At 36.6% G+C, this 16,638-nt stretch overlaps 1 protein-coding gene across 1 annotated transcript in view; it reads right to left on the bottom strand.

Annotated features, from left to right (window-relative positions):
• Nucleotides 1-2,133: 2,133 nt before the first annotated feature.
• LOC104467134 (ubiquitin carboxyl-terminal hydrolase 34-like) overlaps nucleotides 2,134-16,638 on the bottom strand; it is a gene marked incomplete at its 5' end in the record, with an annotated part of 51,267 nt that continues 36,762 nt past the window's right edge. The window contains 12 exon segments of the mRNA XM_010080779.1: nucleotides 2,134-3,411; nucleotides 3,717-3,876; nucleotides 4,434-4,580; nucleotides 4,674-4,814; nucleotides 5,541-5,620; nucleotides 7,274-7,397; nucleotides 9,528-9,652; nucleotides 9,776-9,880; nucleotides 10,891-10,998; nucleotides 11,256-11,382; nucleotides 14,579-14,657; nucleotides 15,872-16,029. Coding sequence (XP_010079081.1) covers nucleotides 2,801-3,411; nucleotides 3,717-3,876; nucleotides 4,434-4,580; nucleotides 4,674-4,814; nucleotides 5,541-5,620; nucleotides 7,274-7,397; nucleotides 9,528-9,652; nucleotides 9,776-9,880; nucleotides 10,891-10,998; nucleotides 11,256-11,382; nucleotides 14,579-14,657; nucleotides 15,872-16,029 — 1,965 coding nt within the window.

Below are 16,638 nucleotides of genomic sequence, written 5' to 3'. Positions count from 1 at the left end.
AGATAATTAACAATGTAATGTAATAATGATGATGACATGATAATATCTTGTAATTGGGGGTTGGTATGACAGTTCCCACTGCTAAGTCTGCATGCACTGTACTCCTTTACTTAACCTCAGCTTGAAATTTATTTTGGAAGAAACAAACAATAATAATACTTTCCTTTTGCAATTCTGTAAACCTTCTACTGAAGTGATTTATGGCCCTCTGCAATTCTGTAGCTCAAATTAAAGTGAGCAACTGTTTGGTAGAGAAATTTTACAGAAGAGCACTTGGGATGTTGAAAATAAAGAATTGTTAATCTTAGTTAAACCATGCTGAGGTTCGCTAGGATAACTTAATTTTCAAATGCTTTATAAAAAGTGTATTAAGTATGCAACTTGAAACATATAGACCAAAAAAGGTCAAGCTGCCTTTGGAAAACATGGTTGGCTCAATAAAATACATGTTTTTACATGCAGTTTATTTTCTACATTAACTGATACTGCCAAACTAAATGAGTTTGTATAGAAGTTAAGTCCTATATATTTTATTTTTACAGGACACCAACATATGGCAACCTTAGCATACATAAGCTTACATCACGAAGGAGATAAAAGATGTGCTGCCCTTTTCTACAGGCACGGGTTTTCCCTCAAGAGTTTGCAGTCAGTTACCCCCTTTGAACTTTGGTGAGGTTTGTTGTAGTAACAAGAACAAACACCTCACAGTGACAAGACAGACGTACAGGCTGGTTACTAAGCGTTGCATTGCTTCTGGTTTAGGGTGTCCAGAGAGAGTGAAGGGTGTATTGCTTGTATATCATTTATGACATAATTATTAAACACTGCTTATACTTGGTATACACTTCAAAAACAGGTTCAAAATAATGAGGGGAAAAAAAAAAATCACAAAAAACAGAATCCTACTCTTTAGTAACAAGAATTATGGTGTGATCTCATCCTGGAGTGTGAGAAGCTAAAGCCAACAAAGTACTATAGCTGAAAGGTGAAGACCAACAACATACATACCAAAAATCAGATGCATGTTTTTATTGAAGGTAATTAACTGAGACTACTCACCAAAGGCTTATAATCACTGCTTCATCTCTTGAAGATTTTTTAGAGTGATAGGCGAGTATCTTCCTAAACCATTAGTAGGCTTGGTAGAAGACTTGATAGATAAATTCCAATATTCATTACGTAGAAATTTTGACTAGAGGCTGTTGATGATTTCTCTGAAGTTACAATCTATGGAGAAGTTGATCAGAAAGGTTAATAAAATTAGAAAAAGAGAGTGAAAACATAATTACTTCATTTCTGAATAATAAGAAGACCAAGTTAAGCACTCATCAGCATCAATATAATGTCTGTAAATGCAAGAATAAAAGTGATAATAAAACGGAACATAAAGTGTAATCTTTAAGGACAGAAATGATTAATTACAGAAGGTTAAAAAAAATGAGAGTAGATTCAAAGAGAGTAAGAGGAATTACAAAAGCATCACGTAACAGAATAGTGGAGAAGCAAATGATGCTAAACTACATGAAATGGTAGACAGAATGAAGGAATTTGGAAGAGAAAAGACCAAGATAGGTATGATATGGAGACAAGAGAAAAACAAATGAGCTAAGCGACTGGAAAATGAAGCTGAAAATGGAGTTTAATCAGTTATTAAAACCAGTATCATTGACAGTCTGAAAGATCACATAGGAAATGGATATTGTGCAGAAATAACAGGAGGAAATGTGACAGGGAAGGGCAATAAAGTCATTCCAGCATTTCAGGGGGTGAAGTCAAGAAAGCAAGGGAGCGCAGCCAGATGGAGTGGGCTCCAGCTGCAGCATAGGTAGAGGGAAAAAAGTTTGCAAATGGCACAGGAGAAAAATATGACTAACACAGGTTAAAATTAGGGCAATAACATGAAAAGCTCCACTGGCTTCTGACATCATTTCATGTTCTAACAAAGCGGGGAAAAAAGTAAACAACCACCAGTCCCTCTCAACCGTGTGACTGAACATTCATGCAGAGTAAACCAGAAAAGGACCAGCATTTACATCAATTATATACATTTGATCATTTCTGCAGCTGTTTCATTTTTGAAGTTGTCTTTGATGAGAAATCCAAAGACCGAAGCAACATATTATAAACAAATGAAAAGTCATCACAATCAGTTTAATGAAGTGCACAGAATAGCAATTGATCATGTCAATAAAAATAAAACAATTAATTTTACATCAAGTGTGCTTTATTTCCTCCACAGGTATTCTGTTAAATAAAGCACCATATATATACTGCCAGGCCACAGCTAAAGAGGATTCTTTACAGAATCAAATTTCTTGTGGTTGTTTAGTATACAAGTAAACTTAATTTTGATAATAAGAACCACAGCGATCTGAGGCAATCTGCCTCTATTATAAGGTACAAAACTGGCACAGAGGACACCATATTATACACAGTAAAAATGCCATAAGTTTAAATTACATCATACAGGGCAAAGGAGGCCCTGTTCTCCCAGACAGCCATATTAAATGAAAGCCACTACAGTGAACTCTTTAATTACATAAAACATATCCATTATCTGATTGCCCTTTAAGAAAGTGTACGGTAAATGCAAAACAAAAAAACCCAAACAAACAAACAAAAAAAAATCTGGAGTTCTGCCTGACCAAGAATTAAGCATATAAATCTATCTTGCCATTCAAGCAGAGAGCACTGGACAAACTGAAGCACAAAACAGAATTAAGCAAAACTTATACAAACAGCATTTTTGGGGGGAGAAAAAATAAAAGACTTAAAAGCAGACATGCTCCATCTAATGTCAAGAAGCAGCTTGGTTTCCTTTTCCAGATATCCTTGTGACCACATGAATTGTAGACTCAATGGTCCTACACAGGATGTCTAAAATGTCATGCTGCTGCATGTGACTAAAAAGTCCTCTGGAATGGCCACAACTGATTGATAAACTAATTTCAGGGTCCTGGGATGGTAAGGCTTGACTATCACAGCTTCTCAAATCTGCGAGGTCAGATAAAACTGCTGAAATCGATGTGGAAGGAAACTCCAAGTCCTCCTCAGCCCCAATGGAATCCTTGGAAGCCTGCAGGTCTTTAAATTCTTTGCATTCTTCAAATTTACCATTTCCTGCCTGCTCTTCTGTGTGCTGTGACCGTGTTGCTAGCATTATCTCTTCTGAAAATGAAGATGGAACTTCCATTCTGTACTCTTTGACAGAACTGTTTTCAGGGGAAGGAGGATCTTGCTCAGTGCCTGGATCAATGATCGAAGAGTCTCGTGTCTCGTTATCTGAAGTGCTTGTTGGGGTCAATGCCTCCCGGGGTTCAGTTTTTATATCACTGATACAGCTATCTACAGTGTGCTCCTCATCACTGCTGACCCGTCTTCTCTTTACAGGAGTAGCTCCTTCATCATCTGTAAGAAAAATGACAACTCACTTAGGGAAAAGGCATTCTTTTCATGCCATACACCCAAGTAATAGGCCTTTCTTTTTACATTTTTATCCTTTTCCATATTAAACACAGTACTTCAGTAAAGGCTTGTTTCCTTACAGAAAATTAATGTAATTTTAGCTCCATAATAAAATAATATTTCTTGTGTAGTGTTGGGTTTGGAGCCAAGAAGTGACCCACCCTACAGTGGTAAGAAAACAGTGTGTTAACACTCATTTTGGAAAACTTTGTAAAACCTTAGAATTGTTACAGTTATAGAAGGCAAACCTTTAGTTTTTCTTTCTTTGGCTTCTTGCTCTTGTAATGAGTTCCTCTGTTGTTGACAAGCTCTACATTTGTTTAAAAGCTCTTGTAAAGTTGGAATAAGGGCTGAATTGAGCTGTTTGGGAGTGTGCACTGAAAGCAGCAAGGCAAGTGCTCGGAGGTCCTAAAAACAAAGAAGTAAACAAACATAACTAGCCTTACTCCAAACTCCTGTTTGATTAATGCTACACGCAGACAGATCTGTGCAATAAAGCGGAGGCTTTAACAAGTTCTGAACAACCAAAAGATCAAATTCTAAATATGCTGCTCACTGTGAGATTAAATATTTTTCTGAGTTAGAACATTTCTATGATTACAGATCTTTGCATGACTCGTCTTCCACAACAAGCTGCCCTCCTCCCAGTCTTACAGTCCCCACCATTAGCTTGGGAGACCCAAGTATGTCTGGTGCGCAGGATGAGACGGAGTGGACAATTCTGGACAGCTTGGATTGCTGCTCTGTAAATTTACATCTGTTTTCTTGGCAGGGGTTAACACACCCAGCCAGACAGTTCAGGTAGCCTCCAGTGCTCTCACCAGGAGTCCAGCTGACACACAAAGCAGAGCTAACAATGCCCACCTCTTTAATTAGAACCTGGCACATGGCACGGAAGAGTTTCCATAGAAAATAAACTGCTGCCTAAATGATGCTGGTATTTGAATGGCTTAGAAAAGACTCACCCCATTTAAAGTAGAGCTTGCTTTGGAAATTTCAACTCTCTGGTTGCTGAAGTCAGATTCTAGGCTTTGATATTGATTTATTAGATTTGTAATTAGAGTAGTGATTAAATTGGCACAGTTTGCTTCAGAAAACACCTGCCCTTGGACCTGTGAAAGAAACATTTTTTAAAAACCAGAGAAAAATGGAACTGTGAAAACAGCATTTCTTGAAATAGACGTTATCACTAAAAGACCACCTACCTTTAGAAGAAAATGCGTCAAAAAGGTGTATACAATGTTGTTGTTGAGGAAGGTCCTTTCGTCCATCAGAATACATTTTATATATTCTGCAAAAACTGGATCTTCACAGAGGAGCTTTACACAGTTCTTTGACATTGCAGACTGGTGAGGGGAGAGAGAGAGAGAGAGAGAGAGAACACTGCATGGTCATCACAGCAAGTATGGCGCTCCGGTAGCACAGTTGTCTCAGCTGGAGACATGAAGCCAGGCCCACTCATGTTCGTAATTCATACTGGACCATTCTTACAGATAAAAATATTCCAGGTCTATCAGGTATCAGTAAATTGTACAAATTAATTACTGTCAATTATTATTTCACATTTTCCTTTTATGAAGTTGATTCCACAGTAATGCCAGTTGATCATGACCAGTATGTATCTGAAGGGCTGGTGTCTCCTAATCTGTGAGCCAACTACAGGGTCAGTGATACCTAGATTTGGTGATCTCCCAAATTTTATTTCATCATATCATCATTTACCCTACATAAAAAGCTGGAAATCGAGCGAGGCAGGATGAAGTAGTTTTTGTACACTGCACAGACTACCATCCTGACAATATTGTTTACTGGGTGAAGTTGGTGTGTAAGTTTTTGCACAACCTAGAGTGTACTAGGAGCAAATACAATTTGCTACATTTTTATACTTGATTTAGCAGGTTTTATCAGATGACAGGCAACAGAAGCAGAGGTATTTTCTATTCAAAATGCTACTATTTTGAATGATTAAGCAATACTCACTAGTTAAAATCTATGTGTTAACCTCTGATTCACATTAATTGTATTTTGCCCGTACTTCCACTCTGTTAGTTCTCAAACCCACTGATTCTTACCTGCGTCTGACAAAGCTCAGTCCAAAGTTTGGGGAATAACGCAAGATGAAGTGGTAAACCTTCATATGCAACTAGGACACCTGAAATTTTATAAGAAAGTAAGTTATTGTGTGAGAATTTTGTTGGGAGATACTCACTTAATAAAAGCAGTACCAAGGTGCCCTAACATTTTGTAAGACCACATTTCTAAGTATTTTTTACAATCAGAAAGACCTATTGTCTGTGAAGTTTTAACAGTACATTTAATAAATACATGTATCCCTTCAGCATGTCTGTGAAATGTAAAAATCCTGACGAGCTGTCTTTAGTGCTGGGTTTTTAAGTAGGTTTATTTTATTACTGTCTTACATTTTCAACTAACTGGTCAGCTACAGAACTTAAAGATTTTAATTATCTTTTTTTAAAAACAGCATGTAATTTTTAAAACATAATCTTCATTATTAACCTCTAGACCATGAAAGAGTTAAGGGACACACTGACCAACAGCAAACGATACACATTGCCACTACATTGTACAACTAACACAACCTCTAGTAAATATTAATAATGCCAGAGTTACAGTTGGAAGAGCCTGACAAACAATGAGCAAAGGGGTGATTCGGGGATCAAAAGAACATTCTTCTATCACCACTCTTTGGATAAGATTAATTTGGTATAGTTTTATTTGTTGAGAAGTGGTATTTAATCATAGGTAGCTAGCCAGCTTCTACAGGGAAAGAAAACAAGAAAACAAGTGGGTATTTTCAGAAGGTAGCTCACTCTGCTTAAAATATTTAAGAATCAGAAGATAAATATCTCTTGGAAGGGATCTACATCTTTTTGCTGTCTACAGAGGAAAAATCTGGCTACACGTCTTAATTTTTAGACAACTGAAGTGAGCCAGCTCCCAATCTGCATGTCCATGTCATAACTATTTGTGTGACACCTCTGTCTGTGCATCTGCACCTACCACACCGGGTAACTCAGCTTATCCTAGGGTCCGTGGTGGAAGACAAAATTAAAAACCCAATTATGTGCCTTTGGAGTAACAGATGGACTTAATGGGGCAACTCAAGGCAGGATGGTCTCCTTCAGAGAAACAGCTGAATGGCTGGAGTAGTCAGACAGATAAAGCCATGAATGCCTTCTTGACACACCAAAAAAAAAAGTTTACATTATGACAGGAAGAAACCCAAATACTGCTGGTATCTACTGGTAGAGCTGAGACAAGTATCGGGTACAAACTGCATGACTAAATGTTTATAAACGTAATTAAATGTTGTGATGATTACCAAAACTATGGAGCAAAATAAACCCGGGTTGGTAACAACAGCACGAGTGCCATGAGTGGCTGTCTAGATGGTCCTATATGCTCCTGTGCAGACTGCCAATTAATGCCATGGGCAGAGATGCTGAGGATTCAGGATCTGATCCAAAGCCATGTCAACTGCCAAAAAAAAAGCTTCAGTGAGGCCTGTGTGAAGCTCTCAAAGCAAGGAGACTGAATTCTCACTGGCTGCCTGAGCTCCCTTCTGAACAGGCTTGAAGCACAACTGTCATGTAGGTGAGATTGCATTACATTATACACATTATACAGTTTTTCGGATAAAAATAATTTCCAGAACAATCAATGCGGGAAGTTTCACAAGCTCTGCTTTTTCTTAAAAATTTTGAATATAAAACTTAATGGAGAAGCACTCACAATTATCATAGAGAAAAAAAAAATCCTTAGGCTGTTTAACCTTCATACTTACTCATTTTAACTAAAGTTTCAGTAAACTTTTCACAGTTGATTGCAACTCGACATAGTAGATGGATGAACTGATGATAAGAAAAGAAGTAGTCTAGTAGCATACGGTCGTAAACATCATCTTTGCCCTGAAGATTTAAGAGAGCTTCATTTAAACTACATAAGCAACTGCACAGCAACCAGATTTCCTAAGCATCTAGCTTCATGGTACTGCACTTCTTGCCCTCAAGTGTTTAATCAAATCCTACAGGAAAATATGATGGGAATTTCCAGGTCTAACACAGGCCAGCTGTGTCTCCTCACTGAGCCCTTGGCAACTTCAACAGTGAGACTGGAGGAGGGATGGCAAATGCAATTCCCCCACCAGTAAAAACTTTTATTGTAGGATTCTGAATCAACAGACTGAGATGGTGCAAAGCTGTGCGAATACTGCATCTTGAAGATGACAAGAAAAGAATGCAGTAATTTTAAATCCTATACAGATACTAAATATATACACTCTACTGCTTTTAAAATCATAATTTGTCAGTTACGATCTGTAGAAGTCAATTTTCTCAACACCGAGCTTCACAAGCTTTCAAAGCAGTATTTTCAGGAATGTCTCAAACCAAATGATAAATATACGCCAAGGGTTTTGTGTGCCAATATTTTAATATATTTTAGATGTATACTCTTAAAATGGCATCAGGTTCTATAGACCCGACAGTCAAAAGGAAATCTCAAAAAATCAAAGCAAACAAATGCAATCTTATACAAAACAAATGAATGAAAAGTAAGCATGCAAAACCACAGGGAAACGTAATTGTGGATGTGCTTTTAGAAGCTTAAAAATCATCTGGTTCCTCATGTATGTGAATTCACTGTAAAGTGTAAAATACTGTGTCATATAATATGACAACTTTTAAAATTCAAATATTTATATTGTGTAGTGTCACATCCATTACCTCGGGTTACATGATGGAAAACTACTACAGATAATTTTAAAAATAACTTTGGTTATACAGTAAATTTGATGGTGCACAACTATACAAAGCATCATTCTGAAAGCTTTAAAAAAGAAGGGTTACTTACCCTACAGTAACCGTGCTTCTTCGAAATGTGTTGCCCACACAGATTCCCATCTACGTGCACATAGGCCCCATGTGCAGGAGCTTGGATTCTTTCTGAATAGCAGTGTCCACTGGGGCTGTGCCTGCACCCAGTGTGTCCTTGCGACCACTGTACCTGAGGGCATAAGGGGTATGGCGGCTTCAACCACCACTCCATTCCTTCACCGATAAGAATCCCCTACGACAGGGCTGGGAGTTAGCACAGGAGGGGGACCACAGAATCTGTGTGGACAAAGCATCTTGAAGAACCACAGTTACTGTACAGTGAGTAACCAGTTTTCCTTCTTCAAATGATTGTCCATACATATTCCTTTTAGGGTGGGATTCACCTTACCTGACTTTAGCTATCTAAAATCTAGTCATTTCAGTATTCCCTGCGGTCATTGGAGAGAAAAACACACTCCTCCAGAGGAAGAGTCTTCTCATCCAGACTCAGGTGTCTAGGACAGGAAGGAGGGTATTTGTCTCCTTCTGAGGGAGATTTATCACCGTTAACCATAGAAAAAGCTGGACACTGACCTTTTAGATAGGCAAAGTTTGTGAGCTGAATCCCACCATTGCTGTAACTGTAATAATGGGACCTGGCAAGTGACTACGAAGTAGCCCCACCGAAGCTGGCATCCCATCAGGAAGCCCACAGAAGGGAAAATGGAAAGTAAAAGACTTAAAGCCCTCTACAATACTTCAGGTACTGGTATTTTACCCAAACAAATAGTAGATTATGCCTTAGTCCTGGTGGAATGGACCTAATGAAACCTGGAAGACCTATTTGGCTCTCTGGTAATAAATCTTAACGTACTTTGAAACTCATCTGAACAACCCCTGGGCAGTTCCTGAATTTTCTTTATAAATGCCACAAACAGATTGGAAGATTATCAAAAGGTGTGCTTTGCTTTTTTTCTGAATACAAGGTTCAAACTCTTATCATGTCTGGAATATGAAGCTGTGTATCACCAAGGGCAGGGAAATGGTGCTTCTGGAGTGCACATCTAGAATGGAGTATATGAGGACAACACATCTTGAAGAAGAATTATGCTTTGTTTTCAAAGAAAATGTAAATGCTTTATGCTACTAGATTCTTGTAACACTTTTTTGTAAAAGGGAAAACAATAGAGGAATAGCTATTGATAAGACCACACATTTACATACCTTGCTGGCTTCCACCATTGTAGGCAAGAGGCACATATTAAGTTCAGGACGTGGAGGACGAATATTGCTTTTTCCCCCTATTAATTTCAAATTTTCACGACATGGAAAATAAGGTCCAAGAGACACTGTAGTGTAAGTTCGGATAAAACATGGATATATTAAAAGGTCAATATTTGATATCAGCAAGGAACACAATAGAATAATAATAGTGTAAGAGAACTTCAAAATACAATCACTGAAATACCTACTTGGGATATTACTGTGGTGGTATGTACAATGATTGTGCTGTAGAAATGGAACCAGAGTATGTAGGAAATCATGAGGACTTAAAAGTACAAGCTCCTTGAGGACATCTACAAACAGAAAGTTGTTTTTGCTATTACATATTGTTATTTCTTAACAGCAAACAGTTTAACTTCAGGCTCATGCATTTGCAAACTCTCTTTTCCTATTGCTTTGCTGCACATAGCATGCAGCGTGGAGGTAGGCTCTGCTGTGAACAGCACGTAACGTGAACACCTCTGAATCAGTCAAGATTCCCTCCACCTCTGCCACTTGGAGAAAACCTGCTCAGTGGTAGATCAACCACCAGTGAGAGGGGTGCCAGTGTGGAGAAAGTAGGAGGTCAATAAAATTACCCTCTTTCCTTCTTCTTAAACATATCAGGTATGATGCCTGGAAAATGTCAACCAGCAGCAGTCAGGAGGATGAGAAAGGCACTCAAAATAAGGGGAAAATGCATACAAATCACACAAAAAATGGTTTAATTTGGACACAGTTAGGCCTTTGTCAGCATGCATAAAATGCAGATTATATCCATTAAATAATATTAAAAAAACTAAACTAGAAAAACTTTTTGAAACAGGTCTTCTAATGCAAAAGAGACACTTCTATACAATGTCTACGCCTACAATTTTAAAAAGCAAATCCATTACATTCTACAAGCTGTTTAAGCTTTACTTTCATTATTATACTTTCCAGTAACGGATCATAAAAACAAACACTAAAAGCTGTTTTTCAGACAGTATAATAATTTGAATTTTAATCTAAGATATGGGATTTGATTCTAAACTTAAGGTAAAACTCAGGCAGCAAACTGGCCTCTCAAAATGAAGGCTGACTTTCTGTGCACACAGTCTGCATGTCTGGGGAAGTAGTGATATTAATTTTAACCTGAAGAAAACTGAATTATTTAGAATAGGAACAGCAGCAATACTGATGTACTAACAATAGTAATATAAGCAATCCCAAGCTACAGAGTATTAGTACACATTTGCACTTGCAAAAATGTAATTTAAATTTCAAAGCAGGTAACTGCGTAGAACAGGTCCTGCCTGACTACAGTTACACTGTTACGACTTACCAATACAAGCGTTTCTAAGTTCTGGAGGACTATAGGAATTCAGCAGAGTTAAAAGCTTATGGGCAAATTCAATTCGCTCCTGCCACTGAATGAGAGCTTGCTTCACATCTGCAAACACAAAACCACAAAGCAATCTGTTTAGTTCTTTTTCCTCTAGGATGATTTAATCAATCTAGAAAACTGTTAAATCTCACATTTACTTAATCTACCTTCCTATTATGTCAGTAAATAAGTAACAATTTTATAATTGTTTATCATACCTCCTACCGTATGGAAAGTTTTTAAACACAAAAATAGTAGGTTCGGGGTCATGAAAATTAATTAACAGGCAAAAGGCATAATCCTTTGAAGGGTTATAATCAAACCTTTTCTTTGAAGATACGGACGTGTTGACTTAAGAACCGAAAGGAAAATAGACAGAAGCTCTACCAGGTCTCCAGTCACATGGCAAGCTGTGGCCTCATGGTACATCATGTGCAATGTGTTAAAGGACTATAAAGAAAAAAATGCCAAAACTTTATGTTGCCAGATTAACACACTTTTCTATTTCTATCCTACAGATACCACTTCTTACACATAATTTTTGCTCAAACAAGATGTATCAAAATATACCATGCTAGATGTCATCACAAAATTACTCCAAGACAACAACATTTAAGAAATGACAGAAAGAGAGAAGGAAAGAGAGAACACATGAACAAGCAGGTATCTTTTATAACAACCAAATATCATTGTTGAGCTGCACGTCCAGTTTTGGTAACTATGGACAACAGGTAGTCTCGTATGGGGGTTTACATTGTAACTTGCTTTTGGTCATAAGGCTGATTTTTGTCCTTCTCACCTAATCCAAAACCTAGAGTCACATTAAATTTTTCTCATATGCATGCCAGAGAGAAACAGAATTTCTAAAATTATACCAATAACTGCTCTACAAGTAGCTATCACCCATCTCAACTCAAGAAATGAGCTGTTTTGTGAGCACATCCAGTACATCTCACAGAGAGGGCATTTAAGAACAGCCTGCATTTGTTTTCAAGGTAAAAGCTTTATACTAGTGAGAGTCAGGTCGCCTACCACTTCACTTATCTTTGGCTCAAAATAATTACAAAGTTTTCACAGATAACATCTATGTAAAACCCAACAAGTAAAGCATAATTTGAGGCACAGTGTTTTTATGTATCTGTAATCACAATCTTTTCTTGCGAACACACAAAGTGATATTAGAGACACAAAGACAGACATGGGTATGTGAATTCGGGGAAAAAACAGTAGATTAATGTAGATGCTAGTCATTTTTCAAAACACTAAGGACACGTGCTATATGATTGTACATCAGATAAATTACTTCTCCTTTTATAATGAGAATACCTTCTGGGCATCTGTGATTTATGGAAATATTGGGTAGGAAAAGCAACTCATTTCCAAACTGCAAAAATTCTAGCAGAAGATGTAAGAAAATATATTTAATCTGCTGGGATATTTTAAAGATAAAGAAACAGTAATCTCATTCCCTATAATGCAAAAACTTGAAATGCCATTTTTATATTATAGTGAAGATAAAAGACACAGGCCAACCCTGATAAGTGGAAAACTTTGCTGGATGTGACAATTGCTTGATGCGGTATTTTTCACCATGCAAAACACTTCCAGTGAACAAGTGAAAATATAAGGCCTGGTAATTTTAAGCTGTAAAGCAACATTAGTTTTACCTAATTTCTAGCAATGTTTTACATAGGATGAATGGCAGCTTATATTACACATTCTTTATCAACTTAATTATCCATTGTTAGTATGGATCAGGGCTAAGCTGTTAAACAATTTCTTTTTATTCTTACATATGTATGTATCTTAGTCTACTTAGGAGTTTCACACATGAAGTTATAGCTCAGTTCCTAACTTTTTAGCCCAAGTTTACTGAATGTAAGCTAACTAACTAGTTAATCCAAAAGGCTTACATTTATAACAAACTCATGAAAACTCAATTTTCAAACAGTACTGCAGTGTCTTAATTTTTATTTTTCTAACTGATTTTGCAATTCCAACTTTTTCTGTCACACTTTGTCCCAGAAAATACCAACTAGTGACATAAAAAAGTTAAGAGAATTTTTTATATAAAACATATAAAAATGGGGTTGGAATCAACCTCAAATCACCATCTAGTCCATCCACACGCCTTAAGGCAGACTAAATATCTTTACAGCCTTGACAGCTGTTTGCTCAAAGTCCTCAACTTCCAGTTGTGCTGGCTGACACCTTCTGAAACGATCTATTCCAATATCCCATTTACTGTATGGCTACTACCACTTCCTAGCCAGTTGTCTTGCACCATGGATTTTTACCAGGCTGTTTTCCCCCCGTGAAGACACAGTTCTGCATATGGCAAGAATGAATTGCATTTTATTTGTACACTGTTTCTCCAACACATCCAGACCATCTTGATTTTTATTCTTGTTCTCAAAAGGACCTAGTGTCCCTCCCCATTTTGTGTTGCCAGTATATTTAATAAACTCTCTCTAGTCCATCAGCAAACTCTATAATGGAAGTGTTGAATAGAATCCAAGCTCTTACACCCATTTTAAGAAGGACAAAAGAAAAAAAAAAACCCTTTTTCAGTCTTCTGGTATCTCACTCATCTTAAAAAAGCCACTAACAGTTCAGAGCTTTTTCAGCAATGCCTTTTAGGCTTTTCCCACATTACTCCAGGACAGTATGAATGGGTCTGTAGCATTAAACTGTTGGTAGGTAGAGGCTTGACATCCAAACTGCTCCCATTTCAGGGCTGCGTTATTTACTCTTTTTTTTCCCTCTCTATTTTGAACTAACTCTGGTCTGGTCTCATGGACCAAATACCCATTTACAACTGAAATACACTATACGTGCTTCAGAAATGCATCTTTAGGTTTAGTTTCATCAGAAAGAAATTTAGTTTGTGTGTTTCTGTATTTTAACCCGTTGCCTTAACACTTCTCAACTGGTAGTAATTGTGTGACTGTGCTCGGCCATTCACTCACAGTTCATCTGTAAAAAAGAGAATGACACCAAAAAAGCATAAACTCATTCCTCGCAGCATAATCTGCTGGTGGCTTCCCCTCTGTATTAGAAACAGGCAAACATTTTCCTGATCTTTTTACTACTAAAGAAATCTTATTAAAGACTACTGGGGAAGTACCTGTGTGAAGAAAACCAAGACTGATTTCTTACTGCTCATGACATCTCTTGCTAATTTCAAATTTTTCAGTAGACCTAATTTGCTCTTCATTATGAACCTCAGAGGAAGTGTGTCTATCCTTGATATATGAGATGACACATCACCCTTTTATTTCTTGCTCATCTTTCCTATTTAAGCTACATCCTTTTATAGATATCCTACCAAATCACTGTTAACAACTAACCTGTTATCTTTATCCTGTATTAAGATTTGTATTGCCTCACATTTACTCACTTAACCTCCTACATTAGTGTTTAGACACAGAAAATGTCAGGTAAATCTTTTTTTGTCCTTCCTATGATCCTTAAGATTTTAAGGTTTTACATGTATGCCAGTACTTAATAAACATATTTCATACATTTTCATATGATACCATACTGAAATAATTTAAAGCAAACACTTTGTCAGGAAGGAAGGGATGACTTGATGAGAAAGCATGATGTTTATTATAATTCAATATTTCAATAAGAAAGTATTTACCTCAGTCATCAGAATCAATCCTCTATTAAACACAACAAGAAGTCTGTCTTCATCAGATTCTAATAGTATTCTGAAGGCACTAGGAAAAAAATCCAAACATTAAGAACACTGAAAATTACGTATCAACTTTTCATAATTCATACAAATGCTTAAAATTGTTATACTCATGCTGCTGTACTTTGGAAAATAATCACAGAAGAAGAAAGAAAGCCTAAAAGAACATAATTATTCTCTTTATTTTTTTCCCCACTTTTTCATTTAAAAATGTTGACATCCTTTATATCAACTTTGGGTTATTAGAAGTAATTTATAAACAATCTTTATAGAAATATTTCCCAAATAATGTCTGCAAAAACTCTAAAAACTGAAGAAAATAATGTACTTCAAAAGACAGAAGTAGATGCTTGTCAAATTATACATTTAAACAGGTCCAGTTAACCACATGTTTGAACTTTTAAATGTACAAATGTTCTTACAGCACAACAGACAAGAAAGGATTATGCGTAGCTAATGAACAATTCCTCTCAACATAACAATTCTTCCAGAGCATTTGGGAAAATCCAGTTGAGCTTTCTAACAGATGACTGCATGTAACACGGGCCTTTTTCCCTTTTCAAAAGAGTTCTGCAGTTGTACTTAAAACCCCAATACCTGACCTACGTACACAGGCGATTTATAGTTATACTGAAAATACCCAAGCAGCAGTCTCAGATGCATCACTAAAATATACTAGAAATGAAAAACTATTTGAAGATACAATACAATAAAATTCTGTCCCACAGGCACAAATTCTAAAAAATTTTTCTGCCAAAGAATAACAAACATCAGCAACAGCAGCTGAAATTACTGCTTTGCCAATATAGACTAACCATGGTAGGCTGAGAATGGAATTTCAGCTTAAATACTGAATTAGAGCATTGATTGATTTGGGTGTAGGTTTTTTGGAAGGGCTCTACTAATGCAGTTTTGTCAGAGTGTCTCTTTTTGAACCATGACAAGATACATCTTGGTTTACAACTGTTTATTGTAAAACGTTTCCTTAATTTATGAATTTTTAGATGATGAAACAGTCTAAAATAAATTATATTCACAAACATGGATTTTGGAAAAAAAAAAAGTTAAAATTGCAACTTTTTGTTTGCTTACTTCTGAATGAAAGTATCCACAAAACTTTTTCAAAAAGAGTTACAAAATAACAACACTAATTTTTATTGTACTTCACACATTTGGTAAAATATAGTTCTTATTCAAACAGTATTAAATTATTACACTACCACTTCACTACTAACGTACCTTATTAAAGTAGTCCAACAAGACCGTCCATCCAGGCAACGCAAGTAACAGCTTATGGTTGTTTTCTTAAATTGCTTTACATCTTCTATCTCTTCCTCTCTCATGTCTGGTCTCTGAGCTACAAATAGTTGCATGAGGTTAAACAGCTCTTCTACTGCCTAAAACACACAAAAATATTTAGGTTAATCTCTTTCAGTATGTTATGGTTTATATCTTCTTATTTGTATTATTCTGTATTACTTCTGCTAAGTATTATACAGAACAAATACATGTAAGTTCAGATGGGAATATATTTTTAAGCATTATAACAAAGTTATAAAATCAGCGGACAAAATTTTAGCCTTAAATAATTAAAACTAAGCAGTTCTTAACAACTAAAATTGTGACGTGGAAGTTGTGGCTATTTCTTATCTAGCCTCAATACAGTTTGCTTTTAGCCTTTACTATTTACTGCACAGATTAGGCTACAAATATTTGACATAACCCTTTTGAACCTTAAATGGATGTTTTGATACTTCCTAACAGCACAGCTCATTGCTACAGATGTAAAGAATCTGGAATCCTGATCCATGTGATCAACCTTCTTGGCTTTCCTTGAGGAATGTAGGGGTAATCTTCTGCAGCATGGGTATGCGCACTCTCTGATGATGGTATTTATATTCTAACAGAATTCAGAAAGCTGCTTGTCCTACATATATGGAAAACCCTGAACACAGTGGAGTAACTTAAGTCCATCGCAAGAGAAACGGAGACTTCCGAGGGGATAG

Source organism: Pterocles gutturalis, unplaced genomic scaffold (genome assembly GCF_000699245.1).
Source record: "Pterocles gutturalis isolate BGI_N339 unplaced genomic scaffold, ASM69924v1 scaffold38719, whole genome shotgun sequence".
Lineage (NCBI taxonomy): Eukaryota > Metazoa > Chordata > Aves > Pterocliformes > Pteroclidae > Pterocles > Pterocles gutturalis.
This window is presented reverse-complemented; position numbering and strand designations above follow the sequence as displayed.